The sequence below is a fragment of the Somniosus microcephalus genome, chromosome 12 (assembly GCF_052327205.1).
Source record: "Somniosus microcephalus isolate GS21.2 chromosome 12, FLI_Smic_1.0, whole genome shotgun sequence".
NCBI classification, from domain to species: Eukaryota; Metazoa; Chordata; class Chondrichthyes; order Squaliformes; family Somniosidae; genus Somniosus; species Somniosus microcephalus.
Genome location: NC_140998.1, coordinates 62,783,469 through 62,798,151, shown reverse-complemented (window position 1 = coordinate 62,798,151; position 14,683 = coordinate 62,783,469). Strand labels below are relative to the sequence as shown.

At 40.7% G+C, this 14,683-nt stretch overlaps 1 protein-coding gene across 3 annotated transcripts in view; it reads left to right on the top strand.

Moving 5' to 3' along the window:
• ppp2r5ca (protein phosphatase 2, regulatory subunit B', gamma a) overlaps positions 1-14,683 on the top strand; it is a 293,739-nt gene that overhangs the window by 173,287 nt on the left and 105,769 nt on the right. For all 3 annotated transcript variants that reach the window (XM_086002969.1, XM_086002972.1, XM_086002970.1), the window contains one exon: positions 12,320-12,519. In XM_086002969.1, coding sequence (XP_085859095.1) covers positions 12,320-12,519 — 200 coding nt within the window. The remainder of the gene's footprint in view (positions 1-12,319; positions 12,520-14,683) is intronic.

The following is a 14,683-nucleotide window of genomic DNA, read 5'->3' as shown; positions in this document are numbered from 1 at the left end:
CTCCATCCCTCCCAGTTTGGGTTAGCCTTTAGTGATAAGCAGGGGAAGCCAAGTTAGTTTTCCCTTCCTAACTCGCATATAGCTTTCTACTGTTGCCATAGCTGAAGTCCAATAACTGCACAGACTACGCACTAAATAAGCTCACTTATCAGAAGAGCATAGCTGTAAATATTTTAAAGCTCGCAGGAGCAATATTGTTTCACTAGCTGTATTTTCATTATTCATTTTACAAATCTTGAGTGAAAGAAGTGTTGACTGCAGGATATTAGGAAATCTGTTTTGTCTGACAGAAATGCCCATGTAATTGGGAAGAATTGCTGCTGATTTACTTGCACTAGTTTGCTAGATTTTGTAACAGTATGATGTAATATAAATGGGACCGGGTTTCCCAGAATTCCAGTGCAGGGCAGCTTCAGACATGTCAAACTTTGCATGTTGTTTACCTGTGAATTCTGCATTTCAAGTTGCACAATTTCAAAGAAGTTGTAATTTGCTTTCTAAATTGAAAACTTGTGGCTTGACATTACTCTGCCAGTAGTTTTCTAAACTGCAGCAACTGAACTGAAGGCTAAATGATACTCTGATGTAGGTACTGAAATATAAATGTTTGCTTCATGTATTTTCTGTCCTTATGTACTGTAGCGGTCAAAATGTGAATTGTCATTCAGACTTCAGGTGTCATCTATAAATTTCTGTCATACTTTAAAAATGGTACAAATAAGTTGGGGGGGGGGGGGGGGGGAGGTTGGGTGAACCAGTGATTTCTTATCTAGGGAAAGTTCTCCAGCAACAGATAAATGAGTGAAATTTTATATTTAACAAAAAGTATTAAACAGCATTTTTCTCTAACCTCCATAAAACGGCCATTACATCCTGTGGCCTTAAATGACACCATGTTAAACATAGTTGCACTTTTGGAGTAAAATAATACTTTAGATGGTATACTTATTAAAATAATATATTCTCCCACTTTTGGTGAGCTGTGCCATGGGAGATCTAATTTTAAAACAATCCTGGTGAAAGGAGATTGCAATTCCGAAGTATTTTGTATGTCTAGATATCTAAACTTATTTGGAAGTGAGCAATTTCTTTCAATATCTAACCCTTTTGAACACAGTCCATTCACCTTTAAATATTTATCAAATATTTAATTAATGTCAGTCTCGTCTCCTCAACCACCATGTCTAGAACTGCCAGAATTAACACCATCTGTCACCTCGGTAGTTTAATTTGGTGATTTTCACAAAACATGGTATAATTCATCATATTTTTCCAGTTTCTCCCAGTTATGTTGGAAACTGTGTGCTAGACTTCCTTTGGTGGAAGGTTTTACGATGTTTTTCTGAAATTTTAGGCTTGTATCTCTAGTGTGCTTTTTCCACATGTATGCCATTTCTTCATTGGTCAAGTGGTTGGGTGTATGCTGTCCTAAAGGTGCTCTCAAGTTGACCAGTAAGGAATAAACAAGACAAGATAACTAACTGAATCCATAAATAAATATAGACTATACCCAAAATATCTGAACACTCGGCACTAGTCTGAAATACAGTTTATATCACTGTTGAATCAGCATGGATGCTCTGACAATTAATGCCATTTTTATCTTGATACAGTTGCTGGAAGTGACGCTTAAACAACCTGCCTATGGCACTTTTTTCATCTCCCATTTCCCCAACCCTAGGATATATACACCATTTGATGCTCTAAGACTAAGACCCATTTAACTGTGTGTATAATTTTATTAGGAATTAAAATTGTTGGTATTAAAAGGTTGTAACTTTTTGTTGAGTTTTTTGATGAACATCAAGACCTGGGAGCAAATTTAAAATTAGAAATGAAGTACTTAAGTTGTCATGTTGCAGAGTAGACCTGAGAATTAATGCAGAACCTGTTCTGTGCATCTGCGTGTCTGCATCATGACACAAGATATGCATTGAACCAGCTCTGCACGTTTCGTCGGACAGCACCAGGGATGGCTAATCCAACATCAGCTCACAAGATCCGTCTGTTGCCAGACCTTTGGAGCTCATACTCTTCAGGCTTGAGTGCAGTGGATACTGAACTGTGCGTCTGATTTTGATGGCCCTCTGAGATAAAACTGCCAAATTTTGTGGTTGGACAAAGGAGAGGTGTTGGTGGAGGATGGCATGGTCAACTGTGTTAAAGGCTGCTGAGAGCTTGAGGAGGGAAAATTGCACCAGTTAGAGGATGTAATTTATGATTTTGGTTGGGGCTGTTTCAGTTCTGTGGCAGGGGTGGAAATCTGATTGGAGAGATTTAAACATTGAATTGCAGGAAGATGGGCATGGATTTGGGAGGCGATACCAAATTGAAGGATTTTGGAGAGGAAAAGGAGTTGGAGATCGGGTGGAAATTTGCTGGGACAGAGGGGTTGAGGGTGTGTTTTGAGGAAGGTGTGAAAATACATTTTCAGAGGGAAAATGAGGAATGGGATTTACAAACTCAATGGAAAGAGTCTGAAGGGTGTTATATGTATGAGCAGAGATCTTTCGATGCAAATATATAATTCCTTGAGAAAGTGAGTGCAGGTAGATAAAGTAATAGAAATTACCAATAACATTCTGGCTTTAATAAATGAGAGCATAGACATAAAAGACAAGAGAAAGAAAGCAATAATTAGATCACGTGCGGATTCAGTTTTGGGAACCCCATAATAGAAACAACCTTAATGCCATAGATTCACCAGGGAAGCCATTGCTTTGAAGAGAAACAAAATACTAGGACTATTTCCAACTGGAGCAGAGATAGGGTTCATCGATTTAAAATTGTCAGAGAAGAGAAGTTGAGAGATTTCTTTAAGCAGGATGTTGGAGCATAGAATTGCATCTTTATTTTAAGCAGAGTAAGATACAGGGCAGTGTGATGACTTTTGGATTGCTCTAGCAAAGAGCCAGCATTGCACAGTAAATATCAATGAATTTATCTTGGAATAAGATTTATAAAATTAAGCCATGATCCAGATTATGATTTAGGCAATACGGTAGCTCCATGTGGTCTTCCTGATATATTTTCCACATACAGATGCATGAAAGATGAGCAATTCCATTTATATGAATATAAGCTGCCATCCAAATGGGATAGTTTGGGAAACTGGCCAATTGAGTTTCCTTTCATGATAGATACGTGATCTCATGTAGATGGCACTACTTACATCTTTTTTTATTCACCTCTTCTCTCATTTAATGTTCCCTATTAGGAAAATGGTTTTTGACTTGCCATTAGTCTCTTTCGTTTTCCAACCATTAATTGCATAATTTAATCTGTGATTTACTTGGTTTTGCATAATCCTAATTTTATGCTTTAACCTCGTCATTTCTGTTTGTGGTTCTCTCTCACCATCAAATTTGGAGTACTTTTAATTTTATGTTTTAATATTGGTGTACTTTGACTCTTTCCAGCAATAGTACCAGGTCATCTGCTTACATTCTCTCCCAATTCCAAAGACAATTTAAGATGTGTTCTAAACTCAGCAGAATTGCTTGCTGCAATAGTCTTACAAAGACCATTTTATTGATCAGAATTCTTCCAAATGCAAAGAAACCTTGACTTCTGGTTCTTGCAAGAAGCATACCTCCATTGTTCCAGGTGAGAGAGAATCAAATTTAGGATTACATTCAGGAGCATTCCAAAAGGATGAACTAGTTGAGAAACATTTTCAGTGGCTCAGGAGAAAGCGTTTGTACTCGCACAACCTCCTTTAGCACAAGTTGCAAATTTGACTCGAGCTCAATTTTACTTGTGTAAGAAGTCACACAACACCAGGTTATAGTCCAACAGTTTTATTTGAAATCACAAGCTTTCAGAGCGCTGCTCCTTCGTCAGGTGAAGTGGAGAGATGCATAAAGACACAGCTTATAAAGCTTGTGATTTCAAATAAAACTGTTGGACTATAACCTGGTGTTGTGTAACTTCTTACATTTGTCCACCCCAGTCCAACACCGGCATCTCCACACCATCAATTTTACGTGACAAGGTTGACCAATGTGTGAAGTCTTTGCACAGATGGTGTTAAAACCACCTTCGACAGAGGACGGTAATGCAGATTGTAGCTGACTATTTTGGCACTACCGCACAGTAGGTGGGACTGGCTTTAGCCAGCAAACCTTCCAATTGATGTGTCTCTTACATTTGTAACGTAAAGTTGTTGATCAAGCAAAACCATCCAAGACTTTCTGAAAAATTCCTTTTAAGATGTCTGGCAAAGTATGGCCAGGCTTTGTGCAGTTGGTTATAGTAACACTTCCACCCTTCCTGGTAATGACCCATAAAGCACACATGCTGCAGAACCCTGTTTACATAACATGGTTTGACACTGTTGGTCCTGTGGCACAATATGACTGCCCTGAAACTTGTAGATTTTACCCAGGATTAGATTAGAATATCATGCTTCCAAGGAGGATAGGGAGTAGTATATCCTTAAGGGCCATCAATAGGAAAAGGAAACTTCCTCAATTACTTTTTCAGGATCTAGTTGCATCTTTTGATGGCCTGCTCCAATTTAGGCTCCTAATTGGTGGATTTACATCTGAGAATCCTATCAACAGTGTTCATTTTAAGATGCAGTTGAATTATTCACAGCTTGCACACTCCCAGAATTCCAGATCTTCCTCCCTATGTGTTCTGCTACCACAATAGTAAGGAGCACAGCTTACAATGGTTACCTCTCAACAGATAACCTACAAAAAGTTCTCATGGTGATACAGGGGCATTTATTTACATAACCTTGTTGCCCAGAGGAATCAGATTGGTAGCTGGATTAGGACAGACACTTGTGCTCTATAGATACTTCATCAGCAAGAATAGCTTTTTGCCAAGCTCATTGTGTTAAGTTTATATCTGAATCATCCAAATTGGTCTGAATACAGCTCAAGTCTCAACTGTAGCGACGGGAACCATATTGTAGCAGTTTACTGCAGACATCCCTGATGAAGCTTTAAGAATAGCAGCTAAAGGATTCTGCTCTGTGGCACCAATTTTTCCTGGAAAACTGCACTTGAACCAAATTGAAGCTACAGTGGAAATTTGCAAGACCCAGCAAAGTCTGAAAGCTGACTTGGGGATAGCTCATATCCTACGCCACCAAGCTCTACTGCTTATGGTTGTCGAGCAGGACAGGAGGAAATTTTATATCAGGATTCAAACAATGCAAGTAGACTGTGCAGTAAGGTAAATGTTAAGAGTGAGATTTATGATCAGTCGGGCACATTTCAAACCTCTTTATTCAGTGGAGCTGTTTTACTTTTTTAGGAGTGAGATGTTTTTAAAACTAAAATGTATGAGACTTGATGGATCTGAATAATTTCCTAGGAGGAAGAAAAATACCCTGTTTCTTATCCTTCTACTAATGCTACTCAGTGATTTGGTCACTACTGTCACCAACATAGTCAGACGAGATAAAAATATGCGACTTAAATATGGAAATCTTCTAGTAGGGTGCAGCTATATATTTTAGAAAGAAAGTATTTCTAAGTACAGAAGTTATACTGAACCTTTATAAAGCACTGGTTAGGTCACAACTGGAGTATTGCGTCCAGTTCTGGTCACCATACTTTAGGAAGGATGTGAAGGCCCTTGAGAGGGTGCAGAGGAGATTTACCAGAATTATCCTGTGGATGGGGGATCTTAGCTACAAGGACAGGTTGGAGAAGCCAGATTTGTTTTCATTAGAGCAAAGGAGGTTGAGGGGTGATTTGATAAACATAGACATAGAAGATAGGAGCAGGAGTAGGCCATTCGGCCCTTCGAGCCTGCTCCGCCATTCAATGAGATCATGGCTGATCATCCAAATTCAGTGCCCTGTCCCTGCCTTCTCCCCATTTTCCTTGATCCCTTTAGCCTTAAGAAATATATCCAACTCTTTCTTGAATATATTTAATGAATTGGCCTCCACTGCCTTCAGTGGTAGAGATTGCCACAGGTTCACCACTCTTTGGGTGAAGAAATACCTCCTCATCTCTGTCCTAAATGGCTTACCCCTTTATCCTTAGACTGTGACCCCTGGTTCTGGACTCCCCGGCCATTGGGAACAGCCTTCCTGCATCTAGTCTGTCCAGTCCTGTTAGAATTTTATAAGTTTCGATGAGGTCCCCTCTCATTCTTCTAAACTCCAGCGAGTATAAGCCCAATCGACCCAATCTCTCCTCATACGTCATTCCTGCCATCCCAGGTATCGGTCTGGTGAATCTTCGCTGCACTCCTTCCATGGCAAGAACATCCTTCCTCAGATAAGGCGACCAAAACTGCACACAATACTCAAGGTGTGGTCTCACCAAAGCCCTGTACAACTGTAGCAAGACATCTTTGTTCCTGTACTCAAACCCTCTCGCTACGAAGGCCAACATACCATTTGCCCTCTTAACCTTAGAGATGTGCAAGATTATGACTGGTTTGGATAGGCTAGACGGGGAAAGGCTGTTTCCACTAGTTGATGGTACAAGGATTAGGGGACACACATTTAAGGTTTTGAGCAAGAGATACGGGGGGGACGTGAGGAAAAACTTTTTTACGCAGTGAGTGGTGAGGACCTGGAACTCGCTGCCGACGGAAGTGGTGGAAGCGGAAACACTCAATGTTTTCAAGGGAAGACTGAATAGGCACGTGAGGGAAATAAACTTGCAGGGCTACGGGGATAGAGCGGGGGAATGGGACTGACTGGATTGCTCTATAGAGAGCCAGCATGGACTGAATGGCCGAATGCTGTGCCTCTCCATGACTCTGACTCTCTTTCACAACAAACACTTCCAACCTGCCTTTACTTTTCTTGTAAAGGAGGTGTCTCAAAGTGACTTCCCACCAAATCTTTCTCCTGCCCTCATGAAGGTTGAATTTTGAATGAGAAAAATATAGATAATCTAATGTCTCTCATGGTTTCCCAAATGTTTTAGTTAGATTTTAAATCCAGCGTGATTAGCTTGAAATATTAAGAAAAAGCGGGGAATTATAGACCGGTAAGCCTGACATCGGTAGTGGGGAAAATGCTAGAGTCTATTATAAAAGATGTAATAGCAGAGCACTTGGAAAGCAGTGACAGGATCGGACAAAGTCAACATGGATTTACAAAAGGTAAATCATGCTTGACTAATCTACTGGAATTTTTTGAGGATGTAACTGGTAAAATAGATAAGGGAGAACCAGTGGATGTGGTGTATTTGGACTTTCAGAAGGCTTTCGATAAGGTCCCGCATAAGAGATTAGCGTGCAAAATTAAGGCACATGGGATTGGGGGCAAGGTATTGACTTGGATAGAGAACTGGTTGGCGGACAGAAAGCAAAGAGTTGGAATAAATGGGTCGTTTTCCGAGTGGCAGGCAGTGACTAGTGGGGTACCGCAAGGATCGGTCCTAGGACCCCAGCTGTTCACAATATATATTAATGATCTGGACGAGGGAATTGGATGTAATATCTCCAAATTTGCAGACAACACAAAGCTGGGTGGGAGGGTATGCTGTGAGGAGGATGTCGTGAAACTCCAGTACGATTTGGACAGGTTGGGTGATTGGGCAGAAACATGGCAAATGCACTATAATGTGGATAAATGTGAGGTTATCCACTTTGGTGGCAAAAACAGGAAGGCAGATTATTATTTGAATGGCAATAGATTGGGAGAAGGGGAAGTGCAAAGAGACCTGGGTGTTCTTGTGCACCAGTCGCTGAAGGTAAGCATGCAGGTGCAGCAGGTGGTTAAGAAGGCAAATGGTATGTTGGCCTTCGTAGCAAGAGGGTTCGAGTACAGGAACAAGGATGTCTTGCTACAGTTGTATAGGGCCTTGGTGAGACCACACCTTGAGTATTGTGTGCAGTTTTGGTCGCCTTACCTGAGGAAGGACGTTCTTGCCATGGAGGGAGTGCAGCGAAGATTCACCAGGCTGATACCTGGGATGGCAGGAATGACGTATGAGGAGAGATTGTGTCGATTGGGCTTATACTCACTGGAGTTTAGAAGATTGAGAGGGGATCTCATCGAAACCTATAAAATTCTGTCAGGCCTGGACAGACTAGATGCAGGAAGGATGTTTATGATGGCCGGGGAGTCCAGAACCAGGGGTCATAGTCTACTGAAGTGAGGAGGAATTTCTTCACCCAGCGAGTGGTGAACCTGTGGAATTCTCTGCCACAGAGGGCGGTGGAGGCCAGTTCATTAAATATATTCAAGAAAGAGTTGGATATATTTCTTAAGGCGAAAGGGATCAAGGGATATGGAGAGAAGGCAGGGACAGGGTACTGAATTTGGATGATCAGCCATGATCTCATTGAATGGCGGAGCAGGCTCGAAGGGCCGAATGGCCCACTCCTGCTCCTATCTTCTATGTTTCTGTTTCATAGCTATATTAAGCCACTATCGTTTAACATCTTTTTAGTATAGTTTTACGATTGCCTAGCAACACTGATGAAAGCACAAATTGAGTTTAGTTTCCCATCCTGAATGGTTTGCTTTGATGAAACACTCCTCTTGCTAATTTCTTCATTGTTTGATTCTTTAAAAGCCTATGTTTGATTCCTTTAAAGCCTATTATTGAATACTGCAGCAAATGCATTTTAAAATTAGTTTGGAATTACAATTTACAGCAGCATCTTTGTTGCCATGACTAAAATCACAAAATAACTTTCAAAAGGATTACAACAAACATTTTTTTAAATTTAAATAATGATTATATAGTTGCTCAGTATTTAAAAGCTTTTTTGTTGCTGACTTTTGCTACATATTGCATGTGTGAAAAGTATATAGTGTAAAACACTTCTATTTAAAGCAGAACATCCTGTGTGCACGTTTTGTACTCCACGATCCAGATGTTGCACTTTGGCTTTGTGTTTTTCATTTGTAACAATCACTTAATGCTGGGAAAATGGAAGTGCACCTAATTGAAGGTAACATTGTGACATGGGTTGGCAATTGGTTGAGAGGTAGGAGCCAGAATAGGGATAAAGAGAACACACTCTTCTGATTGGCAGGATATGACAAGTGGTGTTCCCCAGGAATCTGTACTGGGGCTTTGGCTTTTCAGCACATATATTGATGACTTGAATGAAGAAATAGAGTTGTATATCCAAGAGGCACAATAGGTTGTGTAGATGGCAACAGGAAGTTACAAAGGGACATAGGCAGACTAAGTGAGTGGGCAAAACAATGGCCGATGGAGTTCAATGTGGTGAGGTGTGGGGTCATTCACTTCGAGTCTGAGAAAGACAAATCAGAATATTTTAGTAGAGAGAGACTAGGAGATGTGGAAGAGCAAAGGTGACCATTTACACAATCATTAAATGGAATCTTAGTATTTAACTCTAGGGGGTTGGAATCAACTTTCCCTCTAAGCCGGCTGCGCAGCCCGGGACTAGCTTTTTCAATGTAAAAGTTCACTCATGCACGAAACTGTCAAGGGGCCATGCACCCCAAAAAATTACGGGGAACATTGGTTGGAATATAAAGTGGGGAAGTGATGCTTCAGTTGTACAGAGTCTTGGTCAAACCCCATCTGGAGTACAGCTTCAGTTTTGGTCACTGAACCTCAGGAAAGATGTATTCTCCTTCACCATCGAGCTTAAAGTGAGGGCAGATTGCATAAACTTGGCTTGTATTCCCTCGAGTATGGAAGATTGAGGAGTGATCTAATCGATGTGTTTAAAATGATAACAGTCGTCGGGAAAATGCTGGAATCCATTGTTAAGGAAGTGGTATCAAGTCACTTAGAAAACATAACATGATTAGGCACAGTCAACATGGTTTTATGAAAGGGAAATCGTATTTGACAAATTTATTAGTTTTTTGAGGATGTAACTTGCAGGATAGATAAAGGGGAACCAGTGGATGTAGTATATTTGGATTTCCAAAAGGCATTCGATAAGGTGCCACATAAAAGATTATTACACAAGATTAGGACTCGGGTTGGGGGTAATATAGCAGCATGGATAGAGGATTGGTTAATGGGCAGAAAACAGAGTAGGGACAAACGGAACTTTCAGGTTGGTAGACTGTAACTAGTGGGGTGCCGCAAGGATCAGTGTTGGGGCCTCGGCTATTTACAATCTATATTAATGACCTAGATGATGGGGCCGAGTGTAATGTATCCAAGTTTGCTGATGATACAAAGCTAGGTGGGACAGTAAGCTGTGAGGAGAACACAGAGCCTGCAAAGAGATATAGATAGACTAAGTGAGTGGGCAGTAAGGTGGCAGATGGAGTATAATGTAGGGAAATGTGAGGTTATTCACTTAGGAATAGAAAAACAATATTTTTTAAATGGTGAGAAACTTTCAAATGTTGGTGTTGAGAGAGATTTGGGTGTCTTCGTGCAAAAAAAAAATACAGAAAGCTAGCATGCAGGTACAGCAAGCAATAAGGAAGGCAAATGGCATGTTGGCCTTTATTGCAAGTGGGTTGGAGTATAAGAGTAAGGAAGTCTTGCTACAATTGTACAGGGCTTTGGTGAAACCACACCTGGAATACTGTACACAGTTTTGGTCTCCTTATCTAGGGAGGGGATATATTTCCCTTGGAGGCAGTGCAACGAAGGTTCATTAGATTTATCCCTGGGATGAAAGGGCTGTCCTATGAGGAGAGATTGAGTAGAATGGGCCTATACTCTCTGGAGTTTAGAAGAATGAGAGGTGATCTCATTGAAACATACAAGATTCTGAAGGGGATTGACAGGGTAGATGCTGAGAGGTTGTTTCCCCTGGCTGGAGTGTCTAGAACTAGGGGGCATAGTCTCGGGATAAGGGGTAGGCCATTTAAGACTGAGATGAGGAGGAATTTCTTCACTCCGAGGGTTGTGAATCTTTGGAATTCTCTGCCCCAGAGGGCTGTCCATGCTGAGTCTTTCAGTATATTCAAGGCTGAGATAGATAGATTTTTGGACTCTCGGGAATCAAGGGATATGGAGATCGGGCGGGAAAGTGGAGTTGAGGTCGATGATTAGCCATGATCTTATTGAATGGCGGAGCAGGCTAGAGGGGCCATATGGCCTACTCCTGCTCTTATTTCTGATGTTCTTATGTTCTAATAAGTTAGATACAGAGAAACTCTTTCCTCTGGTGGGGGAAATCCAGAACAAAGGATGCTGGGTCAAATTAAACTTTAATGTTGGGTAAGGATATCAACGGATATGGAGCAAAGGTGGGTAAATGGAGTTGAGGTACAGATCAGCTATTTGAATGGCGGAACAGGTTCAAGGAGCTGATCAGGGTTTTTCTAGGACCTGGCTAGTCAGGTAGCAGTCCACCTATTCAGCCCTGACTTCTCTACTCCTAACCCATCAGGGGACCTAGGTGGGTGACCGTTTAACATGTGATACAGCAAAAGGGAAAATCGCAAAAAAATGCTCATTTTAGATTTTTGGTCTCTGCCCTCTTGTTTTTGGGGCATGGTCTCATCAGATTATCTGAGAAATTCTGCTCGAGTGAATATATTAATGAAAAGCAACAACCTACTATCATTTGTTTTCTTTGGAACAAAGGAGGCTGAGGGGAGACCTAATTGAGGTGTATAAAATTATATGGGGCCTAGATAGAATGGATAGGAAGGACCTATTTCCCTTAGCAGAGGGGTTGATAACCAGGAGGCATAGATTTAAAGTAATTGGTAGGAGATTTGAGGAGAAATTTATTTTCACCCAGAGGGTGGTGAGGGTCTGGAACTCACTGCCTGAAAGGGTGGTAGAGGCAGAAACCCTCATCATATTTAACAAGTACTTGGATGTGTACTTGAAGTGCCATAACCTACAAGGATATGGACTGTAACCTACAAGGATACGGACCAAGTGCTGGAAAGTGGGATTAAGCTGGATAGCTTTTTGTCGGCCGTCATGGACAAGATGGGCCGAATGGCCTCCTTCTGTGCTGTAAATTTCTGATTTCTGGAAACCCGACCAACTCATCCAGATTAACAAAAGCTGGGTTTTACTCGCGACATTTAATACCTGTAAATTCAGGAGGATTTTATCCCAAATTATATATCCAAGCAATAGGTAGGTGCTGAAGAAGATGGTAACAATGCCTGAGTTATTCAAGCAGTGTGTCCCTAGACAGCCACAACAGACCTCAAGTAGGCCTACTTTCACATCATTTGATTGTGTCACTATAGCTATCAAAAGTTAAATTTTTAGAGTTGTAGCCACTAGTACAGGTGCATATCTTCAGCTTTTGCTCAGCCCAGATTCTTTAAGTGCTTGTTAGTCCTAATGTATGTATTCAGCATAAGGATTGTTTTAAAGTGGGTTGGGGGAATGAAGAAAATAAATTTAAGTTCTTGGGTCATGGTTATTTGCTGTCTTTAAAGGAACAAATTTTATTTTATTTTTTGTAGATGTTCCTGCAGCTGAACAAGAAAAGCTTTTTATTCAAAAACTGCGTCAGTGCTGTGTCCTTTTCGACTTTATTGCTGATCCACTTAGTGACTTAAAATGGAAGGAAGTGAAAAGGGCTGCTTTAAGCGAAATGGTGGAATACATCACACACAACCGCAATGTTATCACAGAACCCATTTACCCAGAAGTAGTCCATGTGGTAAGTAATTTGACAATATATTTATTGTGCAGTACTTGACTGGGGATAAACCTGTGTTGGTGTATGAACACCTACATTTTTGTCCACATTATCTCTTTTTAAAAAATAAAAAAAAAATATTCATTTTATTTTGATTAGCTGCCAAGCAAAATTACTCCATCAAATTCCTTAAACTGGTAAATACTGGTCCAGACTAGTAGAACTGTGTTGGACGAGTGTCAATTGGTATTTGGACAACAGTATTCCTGCACAACTGCAAAGTACTACAAATTAATAGCTAATTAAATACTCACCCTTGCATTCTGAATCTATATCTATCCAAGAGAAATCTCGTTTGAATGGAGACCGAGTCACTTCTCAAGCAGTCCACAAATTAATAATGTATGGACCATTTTACAAATGCAGATTAACCAACAGGACATACAGGAAAAGTTTTTACTCGAGTTACAGCTCAAATATTGCTCTATGTAAAATTAGCTTTTGGAAGTCTACAAAGGAAAGACGGGGCACCAATTCTTTCAATATCTGTTCATAATAAAGGTGATTAAATAATTAGTGACCATCTTTATACCAAAAATTGAGTGTGATAAATAAGAAATAGCCCCTTCAATCAAACTGCACATCTCAATTTCTTGACATCGTATATGTGGTAGGTAAAAAAAAGTATATGTGGTAGGTAAAAAAAGTAACAAAACTAGGCAGTAATGCAAATTGTTTTAAAATACTTACTGAGCAATGCCAGTATGTTTAGTGTGCATTCTTGCATAGGAAATCTGATATAAAAACAGAAAATTCTAGAAATTCACAACAGGTCAATCAGCATCTGTAAAGTGAAAAGATGGGTTATGATATTTAGGTGTGTACCCTTTATCAGAACTGAAGACTGAACGATAAGCAAGTGTTTTAGTAATAGATAAGTGGACAGTTCTGTGCACAGTTTTGGTGTCTTTATCTGAGAAAGGACGTACAGGAAACTCTCGTTTAAACGGCACCTAAATATCCGGAATTCTCTATTAACTGGCAAAGTTCATACTCCGAAAACGACACCTCAATAACCGGAAATGTTGCCGAGTCCGAGTCTCCCGCGGTGGCCGAGTTGGTCAGTGGGGGTAGTTCTCCAAACTGCCATTACTCGGCTTCTTGGCGCTGTTGGAAGTCCGAACACCTCAATAACAGGAGTCTGACACTCCCGCGCTGCCGGGAGTGTCCAATTACTGTATACTGCACATTTTTAAATTTTTGTTTGTTAAAAATAGCCTCGGTAGATAACCCTCTCCGTCATCCGGAATTTTTAATCAACCGGTACCATCCCGGTCCAGTCGGTGCCGGATACCAAAGAGTTTCCTGTACATGCCTCAGAGGTGGTGCAACGACGGTTCATTAGATTGATTCCTGGGATGAGAGGGTTGTCCGATTCCTGGGATGAGAGGGTTGTCCTATGAGGAGAGATTGAGTAGATTGAGACTATACTCTCTGGAGTTTAGAAGAATGAGTGGTGATCTCATTGAAACATACAAGATTCTGATGGGGATTGACAGGGTAGATACTGAGAGGTTGTTTCCCCTGGCTGGAGAGTCCAGAACTAGGGGGCATAGTCTCAGGGTAAGGGGTCGGCCATTTAAAACTGAGATAAAGAGGAATTTCTTCACTTAAAAGGTTGTGAATCTTTGGAATTCTGCACCCCAAAGGGCTGTGGATGCTTAGTTGTTGAGCATATTCAAGGCTGAGATAGATAGATTTTTGGACTCGGATCGGGCGGGAAAGTGGAGTTGAGGTCGAAGATTAACCATGATCTTATTGAATGGCGGAGCAGGGTCGAAGGGCCATATGGCTTACTCCTCCTAATTCTTATGTTCTCATGGAAAGACTTAACAGATATAGCAATCACAGGAAGGAAGTTGATGGGTTAATTTATTTGCAAACTGCTTAATAGGCTAAGGATAATCAGTGAGTTGATGCAGAGATTTAAAAAGGACAAAATAATGTGCAAGTGAGTGGAGAGGATGTAATGGAAAGGTACATACGAACAAAATGTGAGAAATTAAGGAACAATAGAGGAAGTGAGGTGGATCAGTCTATTTCATAACGGGGGGAAAAAACAGGTCTACACCATGGGCTTTCATTTTTGGCTCTGCTTTTCTGAATTAAGAGTCTCCAACTCAAA